A 24,193-nucleotide genomic window follows, 5' to 3' on the forward strand; every position below is an offset into this window, starting at 1 on the left:
CCTATTTTCACCCAATTACCCCTGGAAGAAATATGCTGTCCAAACTCAATTTAAAATAATGTTACAGAATCTAAATCAAGTCTTAAGCATTGTTTGATGTCAAATTGATATTTTAACACTAACGGCCTCTATAGTGAGAATATAATATATGCTGACAATTTTTTTAACCAATGTTCTGTTTGGAATCTTATTTCAGGTGGACAGATCTGAATATCTGCTGAGTAATGAATGCACCGTCGTCTTCAGGTGAAACTAAGACGGTTTGTTATTGATGAAAAGCCTTTGTTACCTACAGCTGAACAAGCATATTTAATTATTGTTTATAATGCATGTGATTAATAAGATTTTCTATACATATTTGTATGTGCTGTTGTGTCCACAGAACATCAGTGTTGCACTGTGGACATCTATTCATCAGTAAATTAAACATGAAAATAGTGCAGTATCTCCTCTTGGCAAACATGTCTGTAAGTACCAGCTCATTTTCAAGCTAAGCAGTAATTTTGGTTGAAATATTTTAGAATTAAGCAGGGTTGTATTAATACTAATGGATGCTTATGATTTCTCGTAATACAAAGACTATTTTTGTATTTGAGGAATGTCTTGGAATGATGCATTAAGAATGTAAGTATAATGCTTACCATTGTTGTGTGCTATATGCAGTGTTCTTAATAAAGATATCTGTTACACCACTGTGCAATATTTTTATGACACATTTCAAATGACAACAACTATTTATAGGAAAATGCATATTTTTTTAATATGCCCTTAATAATAATAATGATCAGTCAATGGATTTCAGACAGTGCTGTTTCAAAGATTATATAAACTATTTGCAGATAAACTATTTTATTTTATATTTTCCTTATAATTTACATAAAATCTCCCAGTGATTAACAAATGTTATAAAGGAAACCCAGTGGATGTCAAAAGGTTTCTTTAATCCCAGTCTTGTAGATCTTGACAACTGTGAACAATATCAACAAAACAATTTAAAAAATAACCCTCATGCTAGCACCACACATTTACATTACAGTACAGTAAAGATGGTGAAGCCCGTCATTGACATTAATAGTGTTATTGTGTACCCATGACTGTCTTTAAGGCTAGATTTAGAGTTCAAAACTATTTATAGAAATTTTCCAAAAAACCAACACATTTCTCCAAAAAAAAAAAAAAAAACACAATAACAGCTTTCATTAAACAATTAAGTGATAAAAAAGCTTGCTGCCCAAAACAAAAACAAAAAAAGTGTAAATTGTCTTTACTTAATGAAAAGCAAATAATTGGACGTTCCAGAACACGAACTTCCTGTTAATTGAAACAGCATTCCAGTAGCAGTACACCGTTTTACCTCTAGAGGGCATCAGCTCACACACAACTACATTACTAGGGAAACTCCAACATTACATTGCTATCGACGCAAGACGTGTTCAAATGCATAGATTGATAAATTACATTTCCATTGTATCTTTGGCTTGCATCACGGTATAATTAATACAGTCATTGTGTACAAACAGAGGTGACAAACTGTGCACTGTAGTTTAACCACCAAAATCAAAACCTAAAAATAAAAAAAGTAAAAAGTAAAAAAGGACTTGCGCTTTAGAGAAACACTCCGTGTAAATGTTCAATGTCTGGGCCTCTTGAACAGTTACACATAAACCCACAAGCCAGCTGACCTAATTATTCTAAATCTTGGCATCAGAAGAATATTCACTTGTATTCACACAGTGGTTTGTTCCAAAAAAATATCTTGGTTGTTGTCAGTAGTAAGTGACAGTGTGACTGATTTAAAGAGAGAGAGAGAGAGAGAGAGAGAGAGAGACATCCAAAATGTCTTCCAAATGAGGCACCAATGACAAAATATGTTGATGACAGCCATTATGGCCTTCTGCAGTCCTTTACACAGTACTGAGCTTCATTGTGAAAACACATCTATAGACATGAACACACATTAAAGTATCAGAAAGGAGGCACACAGAGTCTTAATAGGTTTATTGCATAGACCCATCACCATCTGACAAAATACTCTTATTTCAGTACTAGTATATTTGCCTAAGTGAGTAAAATGTGTCCTGTGATACAAATTTACCATCATATCGGTGGAAGCATCTGAGTAACTTTCTAATGTAGGAAGATCACGATTCATCATGTGCCGTAACATAAAGGCTTATGTGGTGACAAAGACTCTTGTTCTTGTGCTGATCTGAATGCCATTAAATGTGGCGGGGAGAGAAGCTTACTATTTGTTTATATGAATTTATATAAAAACAATTCAACACAATCCATTCTAATGAACCCTCTAACAAAATAGTTTGCATTAAAGCATTAACTTCCTGTTCTCTGCATTCAAATGAACGTTCATTTGCTTGCCACGCTGAGGTCCCGACCAAATGTTCAGGTTAGGTCCTCTTCCGATCAGCCTTCAGAATGTGAACCACATGACATGGTGGAAAGTGAAATGGCTTTGAATTTATTCCTTTATTATACAACTCCATTCCTCTGAGGCGCCGGGCAGAAACAGCCGTTACTCCACATCATTTCTTCATTTAGCATCTCAAGCCGCTTCTTTCGGGCTTGCCAGCGCCTCGCCAGAGGCTCGAGGAAAAGAGAAACTGATGATAACAGATAACACACTCCTGCCAGGTAGAAGGAGCAGTCATAGGTCTGAGTGTAGTCGTACAGGAAGCCTTTGGGATGAAACGCAAGGTTACATGTAAATTAAACTTGACAGATGGAAAGTCTTCCTTAAATAATGAATGGAGGTCAATGAAGAAAACATGGAATAAGAGGCATTCTACATGTTGTCTTTCCTTCGCACAATATACTTGACAACAGTCAGTAAAAAACCTGACACTTAAGATGATGGACTGAAGTAGAAAACTTTATTCACTTTCCACCCCAGATTCTCCCCATACCTGTTTTCTGACTGGATATGCTTTTAAAACCATGGTTTGTTTTCACTATACAAGCAGCCTCGGGTCTTGGGTAGGATAGAAAAATCAGTTTTGCTTCCCTGGCTGCTCATTATTTTTGGGGGCGGGGGGCCGTGGAAGGGGGCCCTGACAAGATGGTTCATGTTAGCATGACTGTGTTACAGAGTTCAGGGCAAGGTCTATACTCGCCTTCCTGAAGAGGCCCCTCTACATGACTTGAATTTCCAAGAACTGTACTTCGCTGTAGTACAGTTCCACATAAGGAGATTCTGTATTTGTGTTGTTGACTGGATTTTGTTTATAAATTGCAGCACATAAATACATCTATTCTATAATCCTGAAAGTAGACAAATGGAATTTGTTTAGCAATACGTTATAATAAAAAGAAGCCATATATACTGTATATTAGGAGAACTAAATAAGCTAGATGAGTTAACATGTCTTCCATCTGTAACTCACATAAACAGAAATATGAAACTACTGTACAATCTCAGTGTCCCTTGAGCCACACACACAGAAGCAAGCTTTATCATGTTCAGCCAAGTCTTTCCAAAGCTGCTGATTATTTTTGTGAGACATCAATACCACATTTATCTTCTGATGTTTACTGATTCTATGATGTAGTCAAGGAGTTGATCCAAACTCCACATACCTGCCAGAGGAGGACCTGTGAGACAGCCAAGCCCCACAAAGAACATCGAAAACCCCATCGAGTTGTTCAGCTTTTCAGAACCCACCAAGTCCACCTGGAAAACACAAACAGTGAAATGAATTATATTTATGACAGGTGATATATATCAGATCATGGCTTCTCTTCCTAGACGAGAAGAAATAGAACTTTGGTTAGCAAACTTTGATATGGAGTATGGACGAGGCTTAATGATTAAAGAAAAAGTTTTTAAATGCCATATTCGTATATAATCTATTAATAAGCCATCATATATATATATATATATATATATATATATATATATATATATACATACAACCATTCGCTTTACTACAGTCTTTCTCTTGATCAAATTTACTCATATTTACTCATAATAGAACAGCTGATTTGCATATTACATTTGGACAAGCAATAACATTTCAGAGCAGTTTGGTAACCTACATTCTCCAATTTGGTTCCTTTTGTGTTCAGCATAAGAGAGACATTCATACAGGTTTGAAACGACTTGAGGGTGAGAACAATGGAATCTGCAGTATTTTTGGTTGAACTATCCGGTTTCCCCCAGGGGTTTTTTAGGTACTAAAATATTTGTAAGATAAAACAGTAGATTTCTTCCAGAAGAAGGTGTGTACTGTAGTGCTGCCTGTCAATCTAGCTCTCTCTCCTTACAATGCCCTTTGCAGTATTACAGCACAAACACTCACTGACTCAGAACTAGAAAGAATACCTTTCCATGAGCACATATAATATGAGTGAAGGAAACTGCATTAGGATGTCCCCACCCTGCCGGTCCACACACATCTTTTTAATGAACAGAACTGAGCTCATAACTACTCTAAGACATCTTTTCAAGCTTCTGGTAACATTGCCAACACTGAAAGTGCCAAAGAACTTAAACAAAGACAACTTGCATTTCAATTTTAAACTTAACTAAATTATAGTGTATTATCTATAGCTACACATTTATACTTAACCGTTGCAACACTGCTATGAAGAATGCATGAAAGAATGTGTTGCAATGACAATGGCACATGAACAGTCCTGCCTGTACTCACCAATACAGGAAGTAGAAGAGCCATGTACCCCCCACAGAAGATGGCAAAGAAGACAGCGTAGACCATGAGCAAGATGTATGAGGTGGCAAGAGGGGAGAGAAGATTGACCACACCACACAGGATCAGGTAGGCCTTATGGTAGTGATATTTGTGAAGCAGATTCCTGTCTGTCACCCAGCCAGATGCAAGTTGGGCCACCGTCTCTGTTATACCTGTGAGACAGAAAAACTGTGGAACTGATGGACTGAAAATGGGCCAATTAGTGTGCATTCTTCCAAAGTTTCATCCTTATACAATATTACAAACTCAATGTTGTTCCAAACATGTTTGACCTCTTTTGAACATGGAAATAAGAAGAAAAAAAATCACCACGACAGCCTTATTAATGTAATCTAAATGTCCAAATCTAAATTTTAGCTTTGTGTGAAAAACAGAATTTCCAGAATGTAAGTCACTATCATGCAAACACATACTACAACATCTCCTTACAATGCTTGCACACATTAAAAATGCTGCACCTCTGCTTCTCCCAAAATGGAGAATGGAGAGGTTTTATTCAGTAAAAAAAAAAAAAAATTATAATAATTAAATAAAAATAAACTACAACAACATACTTACTTTGAAAAGGTAAGTCACTACAGTTTAAAAGTTTGGGGTCGGTTTTTATTTGATTAAGATTTTATTTATTAATTTATTTATTTTAAGTAATGAATACTTCTATTTAGCAAGGACACATTACATTGCTCATTAGTGACAGTGACTTTTATAATGTTACACAAGATTTCAAATAAATGCTGTTCTATTTAACTTTCTATTCATCCTAAAAAAAATACAATAAAAATAAAAAAACAAAAAAATGTATCTTGACTTTCACAAAAATATTAAGCAGCAAAAACAAATAAGAAATGTTTATTTATCAGCAAATCAGCATATTAGAATGAATTCTGAAAGATCATGTGACACTGAAGGCTGGAGTAATGGCTGCTGAACATTTTACCTTTATCATCAGGAATAAATTTTTAATAAATTTGAAATCAAATAGAAAACAGTTGTTTTAAATTATAATATTATTTCACAGTATGAATGTTTTTCAGTATTTTTATTCAAATAAAGACTGACAATTTTATTCAACTAAATATACATGCAGCATACTTTCAGTTAACTGACTTTGCTTGAATCTCTGGCGCAATCTGTTTTCAGTTCAAAGAGTGACAGAAGAGGAACAGAAGTAATGATATCAGACAGTCATTTTGTGGTGTACTGTACAAAGCGTTCAGTACTGGTTTGTTTTTGCTGTTGTCTGTCCTGCAGTTGTGTGTCTTTGTGTGAGGAGCTTTATTGAACAGTCTAGGAAAAGACCTGACGCAATACTATTGCAAACTCATACATTCACAACAGATCCAAAGTGTGAGACTCTCTGCTGATATGCACGCTGTCACAGTTTACTGAATAGGCCTACATAAAATGCACATAAATACCCTATACATGAGTTCTTATTTAATCTGTAATTCATTCATAACCTGTCAAATCACATACTGAATGTTTACAGAAAAGCCAGAGGTGTTGCCATGATCTACCAAAGGGGCCAGCTCATATACTTTAGAACCAACGGCTTGAACTGATGAAGTTCCCGCACATGTGGAGTCATTTATTGCTTGCCAGACATAAAACAAAACAGCTGCTCAATGTTTGCCGGGCTCCGTGCACCACTAAAGGTGACGTCCTGGTGTGCCCCACTTGGACCCAAAGAAATTTTGAGCATTGTTTGTGTTTTTAAATCCCAGCAGGGCCACTGAGTTTCACAGCTGTTCCTGTCATGCTTTTTTCAATGAAACTTCAATATAGAATCTCAGTGACAAAAAGTAGCAAATGTCTTTAAACAGAGGTTTTTAGTCCACACTCTTTAGCATATAGAGGACTTTTACCAGGGTAATCAGGCATGTGAGGTGTTTGTGTCTTTCTATACTTCAGTCATTGGTCACAAAAGGACTGGACGAAAGCAATGTCCCCACTACATCAAAGATGGATAATAGGCCTTCACTGAGGTACAGGGCACCCAAATGCATGTCTGATTGCTACCGGCTCATTAAAACACAAAATGCATTTGGCTCGTCTCCTCACTCTCTTTTGTCCACATTGCTGCCTCTGTGGCTCGCCACACAATGTCAGCCACTGAACTGCCAAGCCTCACGGCAGCTACTTGGGTCCCTCAGCCTGCCGACAGTGAGTGACAAGCCACGAGGAGCCTAATCTTTAGTTCCCTCCTCATCCTGTCCGATGTGAAAGGACACCAGCAGGGTCGTCTCCGTTTGTGCACTCATGCACTATTTTAAGACATTTTGTAGTTACATATTGCAAGTATATTCACACTGGAAACTTGTGCACTTCAAATATCCGGATGATGCACTTAATTAACAAGAAAAAAAAAAAGTGTGGCATGTTGGACACTTCATTCACTCAACTATTGCAACTGTCTTTGCATACCGGAATGGGAGGGGCTATCAGACTCTGATACCAGATTACAAAACAATCTTATGAAGTTCATACACTAGACAGTAAAGTACATTTACTGTAAGACATCATTTGTTATTTTAAGTCAGTCCACCACTGAACTGGCTTGCTATTTCTATCTTTAAAATATTTATTATATAATTCAGAGACATGGATACTTTTTTAAGTGTGACTCCAAAAGATTACTTTGTTTTATTTTAAATTCATTTTGATAAAAGGGTTCATCATTTCATTAATGGTCATTTATCAGTAATCAGCCATAACAGAAAATAACCAACAGGTCATCACATCTGTCAGAATTTCAATAACAGTGCATTCTCAATCCTAATATAAAGCAAGAAATTGAGGGAAATTGCATGGGGTAGAATGATGGATAACACATTATCTCAGAATGTCGCGGCTGACCAATCAGAATCAAATATTCCACAGAACTATTTTAATATTATGCCTGAAATAAGTTTGAGTAAAAATATTCACACTCTCTTTCTTTCACTGTGGCGTTATTGAGAGGACACTAACAAGCCCTCTGGTTTTAGCCACTACTATGCCAAAGTTCATTTTTTATGTAAGAGTACTCGTTGCATAACACTGCAGAATTTAAACTTCTCACAAATAATTAATGTGAAGTTGGCTGCCTTTTTGCATCAACCCTTTAAAGCCCATAAAGGGTACAACTTGCTGCAAAGCACAATGTTTGTAGTGCATCTAGGAGGTAAAGATTTATGGCTTTCATGAAATACATCCCTGATGAAGCCAGAAAAAAAAAGCTTCACTAATGACATACTAGCTAGCAGCACTGTCATTATTTGGCCCTGGTCTCTCCATTTTCCACAGCATAGCTCAGCAGTGCTTATGTCCTATTGATTTCCTCTACGGTTACACATTATAAGTGAACATTTGAACTGTTGCAGCCTGAGAACAGCAATATCAAACATACTGACAAGAGGACTTTTTTGCAATAGGTAACTTTTTAATTTAAATCATCTTATAACCTTGTTATCTATAATATCCTTGCTAATTTAAGACAAATTCTGTAAAAGCACTGAATACTTAAAATAGATGACAATGGAAAAGCAAGACTCTAGGGTTACTTAGGCTGATTAAAGGTAATATGACTCACCAGCCACAGAGATGATGAAGGAAGCATCCATAGGGTCGATGCCCAGGTTCCGGGCCCTTGCAGACAAATGGAAGTAAGGTATAAAATATGCCAGCTGACTGAAGACCAGCGACCAGGTGTAGATGCAAAAGAAAGGGTTCTTCAACAGTGAGAAGTCCAGCACTTTTTGGGGGTTTTCAGGAAGTTTTTCTGTTCTGTTGTTCTCAAGAAATGATTCCACAGGAGAAACCCCATTCATCGTGGGGGAAGTTTTAATTTGGTTGCCGTCTGTACCGTTCATCCCATTCTGGATGGATTTTTTGAGTTCCTGATGTGGAAGAGTGTTCTGTTCATGAACAGGGTTCTCTATTATAAGTGTATCCCTGAAAATGGGAGGCGAGCTGTCCATTTTGGAAGTGCCATTGGACATAGATGTGTTGCCATTAATATGATTCTTAAGAGGTTCTTTCTCAGATCCAGCTTTATGAAGAGTGGAGTTTGACATGGGTGAAGTTGGAGGTGTAATGTTAATGGGCCGCAAAAGCATCCCAGAAGCCACCAGGTTCAGCATGAGACCTCCCAAAATCAACAGAGCTCCTAAAGACAGAACAGAAATCAGTCAGTGTCAATAATAATATTTTAACACAACTGCTTCACCGTTTTTTTATGTATTTTCAATAAAATGAAAAGTATAAATGAACATGAAAAAAAACATATATATGTACTTCCGTTTAAAAGTCTGGGGTCGGTAAAAAAAAAAAAAATAAAAAAAAAAAGGAATGGATACTTTTAAGGACACAGTTTCTCAAAATGACTTCTATTTCAGTGTTGTTCTTCAAAGTTTCTGTATCATCAGAAAATCACTTCCACACTTCATTAAGCAGAACAACCATGATCAACTAATAATAATAACAACAAGAAGAAATGTTTCTTTAGAATAAAACCTGATTATTTGTGACACTGGAGACTGGAGTGATGTCTGCTGAAAATTCAGCTTTGCCATCACGGAATAATCTTTTTATTTTAAATTGCAATGAAATTTCACAAGTGTTTGATCAAATAAATTAAGCCTTGGTAAGCAGAAAATACTTCTTTCAAAAACATTTGAAAAAATCTTACAGACACCAAACTTTTGAACAAAGGTATGCATATTTGTCAAGGGAAAAATTATATAAAAGAAGAAAAAATTTAAATAATATATCAGTTAAATATATATACTGATATGACTTACAGATTTGAAAAAAATGTAGCTGAAAGCCAATTACCCTGCCAAGCATAATGATCCAAAAGCAGCTGAGTGAAAGGAGCAAGGGCGAAGGTCAAACCCATGCCAGAGCGGCCAATAGAATATGCAGTTGCCAGCCTCTTTCGGAAATAAGTCACTGTTACAACAGATGTGGCCTGATAAAGAAGAGCAAACCCGAGACCTGGAAAAAACAAAGTTTTATGGATGAATTTTTTTACTCTTAATATCTATACTTTTATCTTCCAAATAAAATGAAACTCACCAACAACTATCCCCATGCTAATGTAAAGGTAAATCACATTGGTGGCAAATAAGCTGGAGATAAAGCCGGCACTGACGAGAAGCGCCCCCACTATGGAGGTAACCCTGTTCCCCAGCTTGGCACAGGCCACCGAGGCCAACGGACCTAATAGGTCACAAACAAAACTGGGTTTATGAACTACCATATTGGATTAAAGATGGTTGCTATGGTGACCATACCTCCAGAGAGCCTGAGGCTAGACATTATGGATCCAATCCAGCTGATGCTCTCTGACGAGCCTCCAAACTCATCCTGCAATGCCACAAAGAAGATCCCAAAGCTCTTCAATGTACCCATTACCAACACATTCACCTGAAAAAGACACCAGCAGATTCAACTGATTCAGCTCAATACAGATCACTTCAATTTTATCATAGCACAGAAGTTTAAAATTGCAGTATCTAACAGTATCATTACATACCAGGAAACAGTGCAGAACCACCATCCAACCCCAACCGCCATCTGGTGGATCCACATACACAACCTTCTTTTCCTTCTTCATGGCCTTAGTTTTTTTCTCAGAGCAGGAGATTATGGCAGCCTTACCATCACTGAAACATCACAAAATCCACTTAACATTAACCAGTGAGTGATAAAGTTTGATAAAATTATCATGAGAACATGAAGACAAATATTGTCCCTCTTCACCATCTGAAACATAGAACAAAGTACAGATGAAAAGGCTTCCATTATTATAACAAAGACAAATGCATGAAAAAACTGAATAAAAAAAAAATGGCAAATGTTATACAGTTAATTTTTATTCTGATCTTTTGTTACTCTTTTATCTCATTTGCCCTTTTTACATTTGGACCCAAATACAGTATCGCCAGCAAAACGTGGATGCAGAATGCAGTGGATAGTGACAACATCAGTACCATTGGTTATTCTGTTTAGAGTGGATCCAATTTGAGTATTACAGGATACTCAGTATGAGGTGAAGTGTTCTGGATCTGAGCCGGAAACCTCCTTATTTACAGCTGAATACAATGTGTGTATAGTACAGTGTTTAAAATGACACAAAAAGAACAGTCAAATGGGTTCGTTCAAACCAGTGAGCCCCTGTGCAGAAATGGTGGATCTTCTGCAATATTTCACAGATATAAACGCTTGCACAACTATAAATACTGAGCAATCATATTCAGCAGCTCAGGTGGTTCTAGCTGAAGCGAGAAAATGAAATTGGTTGATCTGAGAATGTATGTGTGTACATAACAACAGTACAGAAATATACACTTTTCTTTCTTAATAGTTCACTCAAAATATACCCACTCACAATTTACCTTCTTTTTTTTTTTTTTTTTTAAACCTGTATGATTTTCTTTCTTTTTTTGGATCACAAAAAAATTTGCATTTGGATGGTGGATGGGAAGCAATATCTAAAAAGTACCAAAAAAAAAAACATGCCTCTTGGATGCAGTCCATATAACTTTTGCACTATATTTAAAGTCTTTTGTAAACAATGGCTGTATGGGAAATAACCTAAACTTGAACACTTTATTCACTGAAGTCATGGCCAATTCATTTTCATTCTGCTAAAAACATCTTCTTTGTGTTCCATATGAGTTTTGAAGTAAATTACATTATGGGTTGCATTATCGTTTTATTTAAAGCCGTTGTGGGTCACACTTTAGTTTGGGGACCAGTTCTCACTGTTAATTAACTATTAACTATGAATTTTGTCTCCATAAACTCCTGATTTGCTTATTATTAATTATCTATACAATATGGTCATACAGAATAAGGCATTAATATGTTCTTTAAAAGTATTAATAAACAGACAATTTGCATGCTAATAAGTAACTTAATACTAGTGGTGGGCCGTTATCTGCATTAACGTTCTGCGTTAACGGGAGACTCTTATCGGGCGATACGTAGTAAAAGGGTAGTAAAAACCTTATTGTGGGCCAAAGTCATCAATAATTTTCAGCGATTTTTATCATATTTTACTGCTGTTTCTATACATGCAGTTTTTATGTTCCAGTAACCAGTGAAAGTGCAATTCTGACTTTCTGCTCATTCATTTAGATATGAGCCTGGTCTTGTTAGTCTGAAATAGCTGCCCGGAGGCGTTGTCAAGATGGCGGCCGAGTGGCACGACTTGCCTAAAAGGAGGGGTCAGCCTTAATAGATGCTCAGTTGACGGGCCACTGATGCGCATTGTTATGAAAGCTTATCTTTTTCACATGTTTTTAAGCCTTACCGCTTGTCGATTTAAACATTAAAGCATCCAAACACAAGACGCGGAAAAGCTTAACAGTGTAGCTGGTTACTCGTGCACTGTGTTCAGTGCACACGCAGAGATAGAGTCACATATCACGGACAGCGACACGGAACCGAGCTCTCTTCTGCGAAGTTCTCCTCGAAGTCCCTCCTGCACCTGAACGAACAAATACAAATCGCAGTTTGAACAAACAAAAAGATGTGAAAGAGCCCAATTCAGTACTCGCGGTGTTCTGGTGTTCAGGGCTCACGCAGAGAAAGGCGTCTCAAAACGCTTGAACACCGAATTTGCTTATTTTTTATCTTGTGCAGAGAAATACATACAAAATATGTCAAAATATCCACCTTGGAAATTATGCTCGAAAAAACTGTCAGTTATTTCTCAAGTGAGAGTAAACAGTTGAGGAAAAAAATGGGATGTGTATTATATTGGATGCGTTCATCATCTCTTAAAGTGACCGCGCCTAATTTAGCTACTGGCTGCTGTAATGTTAATCCAAGAAAATGAAAATGAAAATCACTCACTGCTCTTGACCGAATTACTTTGTAGTTTTAACAGTCAAACCAAAAATTATTCAGACACCAGATATAATTTTTATATATATAGCAAAACTGTAATCATGTGAGAAATGTTGAAGGTGTCTGAATAAATGTAGGTTTGATTGTATATTTCATTTTTACATTGAAGACTATCTAGTGCTATTTTACATTTAATTATTTGGTTTCTGTACCTTGACACATACAAACTTGAAAAAAAACTTAAACATTGTGTAAATAGCACAAATAAATAAAAAGAAACAAACATACAAATTAAACAATTTCAAACAGGGCCCACTGGTACAACCTTCACCGGGGCCCCGCTGACCACAGCTACGGCCCTGCTCACGCCTGTTTCACACATACTCCGTCTGCAGTGCGTATGCAGTCCGTGATGCAGCACGGACTCGATGTGCTTTCACACAGGACGCTTTTGCAGTTTGCTACTCGGTACATAAAACGATCGCTGCACTGCTGCCGACGCAAAGCTCCTGGAACGCAACTGGTATCCATTAACATGGGTGTGTAAAAAAATATGCAACGCATACGCACTGCAGACGGAGTATGTGTGAAACAGGCGTACGGTTGTTTGCACCTTGTGCAATGTGGAATTAGTTTACAGCTTTTTAAAGCACTTTGTGATGCGTTTTGAAAACAGGAGATGAGCACCTTTTCTAATGCACCACCTAGCTTGATAAAACCCTTCTCAAAGACTTACTGTTTGTCAATTTTATTTGGGTAGCATACATAGTCTGAATGCCTTCGGCAGAATTCGAATGAGCCATTTTAATCTAGATTAATCTAGATTAATTTCAAGATCACAGTGAGATTAATCTAGATTAAAAAAAAAAAAATTATCTATGCCCACCACTACTTAATACTGAGAATTGGTCCCTAAACTAAAGTGCTACCCGGTTATGTTTAGAACTTTTAAAAAAGAGAAACAGGAAATTCATAAACTCACTGATGAAAACACGACTGTCAGATAGAAAATATGTGGATTGTAAAGCTCTCGTACATAAAGCTCATGAGTTCATGTAGTTGGCTGCTCCTTCAAGAGAAAACAGACAAGTGGAGAGGCAAAGCATGCAAATACTGCTTAGAGGATTACAGAGCAATGAATTGGGCCAGTGTGCTGTAAGTGAAAACATTTTCTCCCATGTGCTTACCGAGGGCCACCCCAGAGTGTTTCTGTGCATGTATGTGCTTGCATGCATGCATGTACGGATGCCAGATCACATGTGTGAATGCTTCAGTTCAAGAGTAAGTGCAGGAAATTGCAATGAAAAGGACTACGGTCCATGTTGTTACCCTGATTTTTTTTTCACTCAAGCCTCTTTCAAATCCAGTGCTTTTGCATTTTTACTAATTGCCCTATATGCAGTGACAGAGTGAGCAATTTTTTGGGGTCACAACATCAGTGTTTACCCCCTCTGCTCTGGTATGCTGTAACATCATTATATTATTATGGTTACTTTTTGTTTTAAATGTTAGCATATGGGTGAAAAGTGCCGCCGATAAAAATAAAAAAAACTCTATCTTAGGCAGGAAAAAATAATCTTAGGCATTTAGAGTAAAATACTTTGAAAAAGACTCACCTGTGTTGCTCTTTTGGCAGCATAGTTGTGGCAGAGGAAACTTAATCAAATTTAAGGTGACCGCTTATTTCCTCTGTCTCATCTTCTGCACTGGAAACTCAACTTGCAGATCTTGTTTATGACAAACCTGTCACACAAATTGTTATAACTTATGACCTTTTAGACCTTCCCCACACAAGAATCTCTAATCATTGGGTGTACAAGGTTTGTACCTTTCAAATAATTCTCAGAGATTTCAGATCCACACAGGTAGGCCTATGCTAACAAAAAAACTGTTTAAAAAGTTTGAGGCAAAAGCAATACTTTGACAATTCACACCTGAAATCACTGCTGTTGTGAAGGCTTGTGACCGCCAGTCAGACATCTCAAACAATGAATGTAAAATTAACTACTTTGTGCATCTGTCAGCATACCCTCTTACCTTGTGTTGGGTTCATGAAGGGGGTTGGCCTTATTAATCAGTTATAGAACCTAAATTCTACTGAGAATTGCATTTAAATCTATAAATCTCATTTACTTATGAATCTGCAAATGCAGTATTGTTATTGTGACATTTGAGTCTGTGGAGGGAAATCTCCTGACCTCTACTTTGATTCACTGTAATGTTTTCTAAACACATTTTCAGAAGTACATTTCCACACTGCCTCCCAGTGTCCTCACATCAAACTTTTAGTCTGCAAAACATGCTCAACTTTTCACAATGTGAAACATAGGCTACTAGTTTAATAAAACAAATTAGTCATCGCCTAGGACTAACTAAGAGCATGTACTAATTTTGGGGAAAGTGTCCTCATGGAGGCTACTCTAGTATCCATCTTCTAGACTACATTACCATAAATAATAACCTTGTAACTCCTAAATTTTATATAAACAAAAGTTTGTAATACTTGCAGATGCACCCTTCAAAGATTCGCGCCGTTCAGGACATCCCACACAGACTACAATGTTACCTTTCCTCCCCATCCTCAACTCAACCATCCCTGTACGACAATTAGTCGTGCGGTTGTGTAGTTAAAACTCTATAAATGTAGGCTTAGCTCATAATCCTATACTATGACAAAAAGCAGTGGCGAAAATCACGAGGATGTTACCTCAAACGCCAGAGAGCCGACGCTGCAGAGCGCTCGTGTGTGGATCGCGCGAGCCCAGCGGCGTTCGTGTGAAAGCGCGCTACTGGAGTGCATTACTTTACACCCATCGATAACAGTCGACAGAAAAACCACCAGAAAAGTCACTTAAACCTCCGGCATCATATGATCAATGCTTTATCCGATAAAAGATATCGTGTTTTATTTTTGTATAAGTGAAATACATTCTTGAATAAATAGGCTATTACCAATAATAGGCCTAATAAAAAGTATATATATATATATATATATATATATATATATATATATATATATATATATATATATATATATATTTTTTTTTTTTTTTACTTGCGCGAACGTGTAACAGGGAATAAAAATCAGATCTGCAGTGTAAATGCAGTCTTAAACTTGGCCTTGAAAAACTTTTTGTTTTTGTATAATATAGACTGGTGAACATGAATGCAACCGAAAAATTAATTTGTTAAATGTTCAAGGAATATTTCATAAATGCAAACATATGGAAGGCGAGGAAAAGAAGGACTTACCATATTTCGTGTAACGATATTAGTCACTTTATACCAGGTTTCACTTGTTAAGACTTGATTTGGACAGACGCCTCCTCGTGCGCGTGACAGTTAGGCTGCAGGTAACATCTGTAGATTCCCCGGTGACAGCGACAGCTCCTCCAAAGGGCTTGTATGTCTTGTCAAAGTCATCCCTGACCATGGCTGGACTCCCTGTGGTTGATTTACCCTACTTTCCGAAAATTTGCCCCCAGTCTCTCGGGGGTCTCATTTGACCCATCGGACCGGCACAGATCGGATACAATGCGTGCCGGTTGTGCAGAGCCAAAGACGGCCCCTACTGCATTTAACGACCATGTGACCGGAACTCATAAGCTACAGTAAGTATTGAAGTGTAACTTTCAAAGGGGTTTATTCTGGACTGTGGCTATTTGAAAGAGGTCAAAGCACCACGCTGTAAAAGCTACGGGGGCAAATAATAAATGTTTAGATATTCTGATTCTTTATCTACCGTGTGTGTGTGTGTTTGAGGTTTTTAGAACAACACAGGTAAATAGACAGTAATGAATGACAGAATTTTCTAAAATATCTAGACTTTATGATGTTATCCAAGGTAAAAAGTTGCCTTGCAAGTGTTATGCAGTGTCCTTTTTCATTGCAGGTCTCATAGTGGTCTCAAACCTTCTGGAAACACACCTGCTGCATTCTGATATAACCATACAAATGCACTTAGGAAACATTTATCTGCCATTTAAAGCACACACGCATACAGACTATAGGTTGACCCACACTTGCATTATGATGATTATTTTGTGTTCTGTTCTCAGTGCTGTTTTGTGCTAGGAAAAAAAAAAATTATTACACATTCACAAGAGCATCTAAAAGATGAGTGACAAAGTGTACATTACATGTACAGTATGTCAAAAAAATAGAACAGAGACTACAATGCATGGTTTCTTCTCTCTAGAATTCATGGTGCTCACACTAACTTTGCCAAACTCTGTTCCTTATTATATATGTTAAGGCAAAAATGATGACTGTTACAATCAAGAGCTAAGCCAAGTGATTTCACTGTTAACTTTTATCAAGGAAAGAACGCTCCATGACAGGCCAGAGCGTTTACAAAATGCAAAGAAGTATTCTCAATATTTTCCATATGCATACAACAAATGTACAGTAAAAAGGATAGTATATTTCTGTTATTCGTAAAATAAAACGATAGTGATAGTTGCTAAATTTTTACATTATCTGTCTGACAAAATTGACTTTTATAATTGTTCATTACTAAGAAGTATGTTGAAAAAAAAAAACTCACCTGTCTCAAATTAAATAATTTCCAGTTGTTAATCATGCATATAAACTATAACTCAAAATGATCCATTAAACTATTCTCTGTGAGGTACTTAATGAATGTTAAATCATTATGGTTATCTTCAGTATTCTGCTTCATGCTAAATGTGATACAACTACTGCCCCCTTCTGAGCACATTATAGTACTTCAACTTAAACACCGCTTACAAAAGACTCAGAATTATTTCCCTTAAATAACACAGTTTATTAACTGGGAAAAAATTGTTCGAACAAACAAAAAAGCAGTAAACACATCTAAACTGTGGAGTATGGTTGAAAGAAGGTACAGATATTGGAAAAGAAATTATTGATTAACCATGTACACAAATATCTGATGGAAGACAAGATTTCATCCAATCATTAAACTTCTATGTTGCTGACAATAGACCACTGAAGTTTTTCAAGCTAGAAATAATAATGATGTTTAAAAACACTGCACGTATTCAATATCTGACCGTTAGAAACACACTGAATTTATGATGCCATCTTATGTACAGCCAGTGTAATTGTTCCATGTGTTCTCACCAAAATGTTCCTGCAATGACAGAATTATATTAAGAATCCCATTTAATACTTAAAAAGCGGCAAGAATATTTATTATAAGTCCCATAGTCACAGATAAAATTTTAAGAGCATGAGGGGGAGGGGCAGGTACTTAATGGGATGAAAGCAGCAAAGTTATGAGAATATGCCCTTAGTTCTAAAGAACTACACCCCTGAATTATACAATTTTATTCTTTTTAAATGAAAATACTAGGCATTTAAGATCTGGAGTTTGTTTTATTGTTCTTGGTTATCGCTCAAAATTAAGCTTAACCAAGTTCCCAGAAACTAGGCAGATGTTTGTCACTTAGCTTCTTACCCAGAGTCAGACTCCAGACAGACAGTAGGAGAGTCAGTGGGATCTTTGGTTAGAGAAGCGGCTTGCTTGGCCAGCACAGACACAACTCCTCCGTGTTCATCAGAAAGTGAGCCACGGCCTGAGATAAAAAATATTAAAGAAGTTGACACTTACAATACATGGATCATCCCCAAATTCTGGTGAGCTGTTAAAAAGATTTCAAACATTCAAGATAACCCATATGAGAGAAAATTCTGTAACATTACATTTTATTGAACAACATGTAGAAAAAACACGTAGAACGTGAAGGAAAAAAAGAAACAAACTGTAATAAATGTAGTGTTATTCTAGCATTAATCATATACACTGTTGTAGTTTTCATGAATATTTGTAAAATATATTTTCAAAATTTTTCATTCAGTTAAATTTTCTGTAATTTTAGGGTCTCAATATATCTAAACTTATTTTCTTTTATTATTTTTTTTTTTTTTTCACGTAACACATGATATATATACACACACAGTTTGGGTTTTAAAGTTCCCATTTTGAGTAATAAAAATCTCCCTAGTTTTATGAAAGTAATCTAAACTGAACCACATCAAAAACATTTGTGTTTATCTATATTTTTAGCTAAACCTTCCCTTGTACACCTACATAATTATTAACATTAAATTAATGTTGCAGAATAAAATGCACGGATGTAAACTACTCAAATAACACTATCATCATGACCTAGTGGATGAATGAAACAGAATTATACTTACATCCTAGATTATGGCCTTGAGCGTCTGTGCACAGAACCCCAACAATGGCAGGATTTTTCATTCTAGTGGAAGAAAACAGATTAGTAAAGAAACACACCTAAAACAACTATACATGTTTGGAAAAGAATGCTGTATTTTAACGTACGTGTCATCAAGATGTTGCTCCAGTGAACCCTCCATAAGAGAAGCCTAAATAATATTCTTAAACGAACAGAAAAATTATATATTGTCGAGAGAGTAGCAGCGATATTTGTTATTTCTATTACTTCCGGGATGTCAGCTGACGTTTTTACACACGACTCCAACACTACGGCGCCCTCTAAGGGAAAAATACTATAAGCGAATGTGATTTAGCGCCATCTCGCTCTAAGTCTATTCTTGTCGGTAAACAAGAAAATACTGTTAGCAGCTTTAACCCTCTACGTGTAGACAGAGATGGGCATAAATAGCCTACATGAAAATGTATTTAAAACAATAATACAAAATACTGTGTGGAAAATGTTTATTTAAATACGAATGCAGTATTTTGTATATTGAAAATATTCAAACTACATGTGAAACTGACCATTCAGTGCAGGTCTCCCCATAGGCTGAAACCTGTCTGGATTTATTCTGGAGAAAGAAAAACAAACAAACACAGATTTCAATGTGTACAATTGGGTAGAAACTTTTGTTTTCATTACCTCATCCCTTGCCCTGCCCTACAGGAAATACAAAACTACTTATTTCATGTTAAGTTTATTTTGTTGCATATAAAGTTTATTCAAATTAGAAAGTTTATCTAAAATGTAAAGTTTATTTTTTTAAACCATTAAGATAGGGTTTAACACAATTTACTCAAAAATGTTTTTTTTGAATGATAAAACCAAAAACACAAGATTATTATTATTATTATTTTTTTGTGATGAATCATTCATCAGTGTCATCACAAATTAAATAGTTGATGACAGACATTGGTTTACCTAATTATTTTGTCTTTACATAAACATACATTGGTGAACACAATTACCTGATTTTGTAAATCTGACTAATTTTTCATTAATCACAAAGTTTGCACTTTGCACATGCTTACATTTACAATATGAGCCTGCAGTATTAGAAATAATGATGAAATGGTTCATGTTAAATGCAAACATTAATTAAAAGAAAATGTTTAAAAGGTTCATATGATGCAATTTAATTTTTTTCTTTCTCTTTGGAGTGTAACAAGCTCTTGGTGCATAAAAAACATCTGTAAAGTTGCAAAGACTAAAGTCTCAAATCCAAAGAGGTATTATTTATAGAAGTTAAGAGTCAACAAAAACGCCCTCCAAAAACACCTCATTTAAACACCCCCCCACATGTCTATGTCACGATATGAGAAACAGGGCTATGGAGTGCTTCAGCCATGACGTCAAAACCCAGAGTAAAAAACTGACATCCAAGTATTATCAATTTATATTTACCACAGACCTTGTTTTACACATTACAGTGTTCCTGTAGCTCAACTGGTAGAGCACTGATAGCAAGCAAGCAAGCAAAGCACAAAGTTGGAGGTTTGATTCCCCGGGAACACATGATATTTGAAAATTGATAGCCTGAATGCACTGTAAGTTGCTTTGGATAAAAGCGTCTGTTAAATGCATACATGTAATTTAATTTAAATTTATAAATTGAAAAACCCCATAATAAAACCCCAGATGGAACCCATGGTGAATTAGACGTCACGGCTGGAGCAATGTATTGTTATTTAGTGGATGATCACATATAATTCAGTGGGTAGATACATTTTTATTTTTTTTCCTCTACTTTCTTTTTTATAAATAATACGTTCCTAAAGAATTCTTAAAAAAAAAAAATAATCCGGTTAACATTTATCTGTCGTTGTCAATGAGAACTCCCAGGGGAATGTTCACTGTTGATATCTCTCTAGATGACCCCATGCTCTGACCAAAAGAAGAATAAAAGACCAGTCCTGCTCCTCAGCATCAATTGTTTTTGAGCAGAAGTTCTTTATCAGACACTGATGCAGTCTTCTCCATTTTGAACTCAAGATAGCGAGGTACTCTCTTTCTGTGTTTTGTGAGCCTTTTTTAAGAATCAGTTCTCACAAAGACAATTGTTATGTCATATCTGTCATATGCTTATATAGCTGTAGTATCTATTTAGACTAGCCTATATACATTATACTGTGTACAGCCTACCACTATACAATTTGTACAACATGTAAGTATAAATCAGGTTATTGAACTCAATATATGCAAATAGAATGCAGAGCACCATCAGACATTTCTGTCTTTCTGGAGCTCATCCGAACAGGTTAATGTTTCCAGAGTGTGTGCATCCTTTTACTTCTGCTATTACCAAAGACAGACTTGTTAATGGCTATATATATATCTTTATTTTTTTATAATTTAGTACTTTAGTACTTTAATAATTTAACATTTTATTTAAGCAATTATTCTCTCTCCATTTTTAGCTCAGTTTTCAAACTACATTTGTTATTAAAGTTATGATTAACAGCTTTAAGGCACTTTAAGCTAACTTGGATTCTCCCCTGCCAGCAACCCTTGATGATTTCTGCTCTGCCCTGTACAGTTACAGGCAAGCTGGTCTGCTGACGGGACAAAAAGTTGCAATGTAATTACGTGGCCTGGGCGTCAGTGACATCCATCACTTTCAGTGCAGTCAAGTAATGCACTGCTGACTAACCGATGACATTTTCATGCTCTCGCTAAACATAAATCAAATCCTAACAGATAGGACTGACATTTTCCAGCCTGGTATCCTTCACACCAATTGCCTTCAACTTGGATATTTAATTTAGCTATAATTTTAAGAAAGCACATTGATTCTGTATAGCTGCATTTCATCACGTATCTCCATCCCAAGAGCTTTGATGATCAGCAGGTCATACAGGCTATATCCACATTTTCATTTGATTTTGACACTGATAAAAACATTGTGGTGGAATTTATAAGTTGCAAGGCAATGGATAATTATATTTATTTAAAATATAGTTAGCTGAAAGCACAATTAAAATACTTGCAAACAGTTTTCATGAATGGCAGGCGTTACAATTTTGCATAAATCTGCAGAGCTTTGTGTGAAGTTCTGTGGTCACTGATGCTGTGTAGGCTTTCTGATGACCTTACATTGACAAAGCAGAAGGATGAGACCAGATTGAAATTGACACAAGAAACTGAAGTTTTAAAGAACCGCTTCATGAGAAATGTACTGTTACTCTTGCTACTGCTGGGTCAAGGAAGTTTTCAGGCTTGAGAGGACATGATGTCGAATGCGTTTAACCGTCTGTGCCTGACTGGCACATTTAAAACCTGTAAATAGGAAATTGTCAGTGAATGACAATGCATGTCATGTCATGGAGTGACTGTAGGCTTAAATGTCTCAAATGAATTGACAAGTGCTTAATTTGTTGTGATTTACCTGCGAGCTGCATCATATTGTCAGGGAGCAAAAATAAACATTTCTCTCATCAACCCCATTTGCTGATGACTCACTTCCTATGACCCTGACTTGTATTGGTATTCTGAAACTTGGCTACAAGTCTGACATTACTTTGGCACTGTAAACAGTGATGAATCCTGTTCAGATGAGAAGGTGATTATGGCTCGTGGACTCCTGTAAAATGAACAAGTGCATAGTAGAGAAGTGAATGAGGAAACGGGAAAAAACTACAATATATACACACAAATATATACACATATACATATACATATATATATATATATATATATATATATATATATATATATATATATATATATATATATATATATATATATATATGTATATATATATATATATATATATATATGTATATATATATAGTGGGTACGGAAAGTATTCAGATCCCCTTAAATGTTCAACTCTTTGTTATATTGCAGCCATTTGCTAAAATCATTTAATGTAATTTTTTCCCCTCATTAATGCACACACAGCACCCCATATTGACATAAAAACACAGAATTGTTGACAATTTTGCACCCTTTTGATCCAATACAGCCATGAGTCTTTTTGGGAAAGATGCAACAAGTTTCGTCCTGTCCCTGCAGCTGAAAAACACCCCCACACATGATGCTGCCACCACCACGCTTCACTGTTTGGACTGTATTGGACAGGTGATGTGCCATGGCTGGTTTTCTCCACACATACCGCTTAGAATTAAGGCCAAAAAGTTCTATCTTGGTCTCATCAGACCAGAGAATCCTTCAGTTTTTTTTTTTTTTTTTTTTAGCAAACTACATGGGGGATTTCATGCGTCTTGCACTGAGGAGAGGCTTCTGTTGGGCCACTCTGCCATAAAGCCCCGACTGGTGGAGGGCTGCAGAGATGGTTGACTTTCTACAACTTTCTCCTACCTCCCGACTGCATCTCTGGAGATCAGCCACAGTGATCTTTGGGTTCTTCTTTACCTCTCTCACCAAGGCTCTTCGCCCCCGTTAGCTCAGTTTGGCCGGACGGCCAGCTCTAGGGAGGGTTCTATTCATCCCAAATGTCTTCCATTTAAGGATTATGGAGGCCATTGTGCTCTTAGGAGCCTTAAGTGCAGCAGACATTTTTTTTTTTGTAACCTTGGGCAGATCTGTGTCTTGCCACAATTCTGTCTCTGAGCTCCTCAGGCAGTTCCTTTGACCTCATGATTCTCATTCGCTCAGACATGCACTGTGAGCTGGAAGGTCTCATATAGACAGGTGTGTGGCTTTCCTAATCAAGTCCAATCAGTATAATCAAACACAGCTGGACTCAAATGAAGGTGTAGAACCATCTGAAGGATGATCAGAAGAAATGGACAGCACCTGAGTTTAATACATGAGTGTCACAGCAAAGGGTCTGAATACTTAGGACCATGTGATATTTCAGGTTTTCTTTTTTAGTAAATTTGCAAAAATGTCAACAATTCAGTGTTTTTCTGTCAATATGGGGTGCTGTGTGTACATTATAATGAGGGAAAAAAGTGAACTTAAATGGTTTTAGCAAATGGCTAAATGGAGTGAAAAAAGAGTGAAAAATTTAAGGGGGTCTGAATACTTTCCATACCCACTGTATGTATATATATATTACACATAAAAAAAAAATGGTAGCACTTTATTTTAGTCCTGTTCCTCATGTACATACTATGTACTTATTATAGTAATTACAATAACTATGTAATAACTAGTTACTAACCCTGACCCTACCCCTAAACCTAACCCTACCCCATGTAGTTACCTTGTATTACCAGAACTTTCTTAGATAAATACACTGTAAGTACACTATAAATACATGTTAGTACACGTACTGTAAAATAAAGTGCAACCAAAAAACAATACAAAAATTAAACCTAGTTCTTCCACTCATAGATCAACTGTGATCTTAATTCATTTGTAACTTTAGCTGTATTATTATTTTCAATGATATTCACTATAAGATGAGTCGACAATATGAACACATTTCAGGATTCA

The 24,193-nt window shown here is 36.3% G+C and overlaps 2 protein-coding genes across 3 annotated transcripts; both read right to left on the reverse strand.

Annotated features, from left to right (window-relative positions):
* Positions 1–1,983: 1,983 nt before the first annotated feature.
* LOC128018656 (monocarboxylate transporter 5-like) lies at positions 1,984–16,153 on the reverse strand. 2 transcript variants are annotated; one of them, XM_052604311.1, is made up of 10 exons: positions 15,816–16,153; positions 14,180–14,306; positions 10,243–10,372; positions 10,001–10,133; positions 9,783–9,926; positions 9,540–9,701; positions 8,296–8,871; positions 4,665–4,876; positions 3,592–3,685; positions 1,984–2,693 (listed from the first exon to the last, which is right to left on the reverse strand). In XM_052604311.1, exons 2-10 carry the CDS (start codon positions 14,200–14,202, stop codon positions 2,488–2,490), a joined length of 1,680 nt encoding a protein of 559 aa, XP_052460271.1. In that variant the 5' UTR covers positions 14,203–14,306; positions 15,816–16,153; the 3' UTR covers positions 1,984–2,487. The 2 variants fall into 2 exon arrangements, with proteins under 2 accessions (XP_052460271.1, XP_052460272.1); XM_052604312.1 differs by lacking the exon at positions 14,180–14,306.
* A 707-nt stretch (positions 16,154–16,860) lies between these two features.
* On the reverse strand, positions 16,861–19,060 carry LOC128018657 (ragulator complex protein LAMTOR5). Its single transcript, XM_052604313.1, has 4 exons — positions 18,895–19,060; positions 18,750–18,811; positions 18,007–18,124; positions 16,861–17,679 (listed from the first exon to the last, which is right to left on the reverse strand). Exons 1-4 carry the CDS (start codon positions 18,927–18,929, stop codon positions 17,619–17,621), a joined length of 276 nt encoding a protein of 91 aa, XP_052460273.1. The 5' UTR covers positions 18,930–19,060; the 3' UTR covers positions 16,861–17,618.
* Between the last annotated feature and the right edge of the window lie 5,133 nt (positions 19,061–24,193).

The sequence above is a fragment of the Carassius gibelio genome, chromosome A8, assembly GCF_023724105.1.
Source record: "Carassius gibelio isolate Cgi1373 ecotype wild population from Czech Republic chromosome A8, carGib1.2-hapl.c, whole genome shotgun sequence".
Classification (NCBI taxonomy): domain Eukaryota; kingdom Metazoa; phylum Chordata; class Actinopteri; order Cypriniformes; family Cyprinidae; genus Carassius; species Carassius gibelio.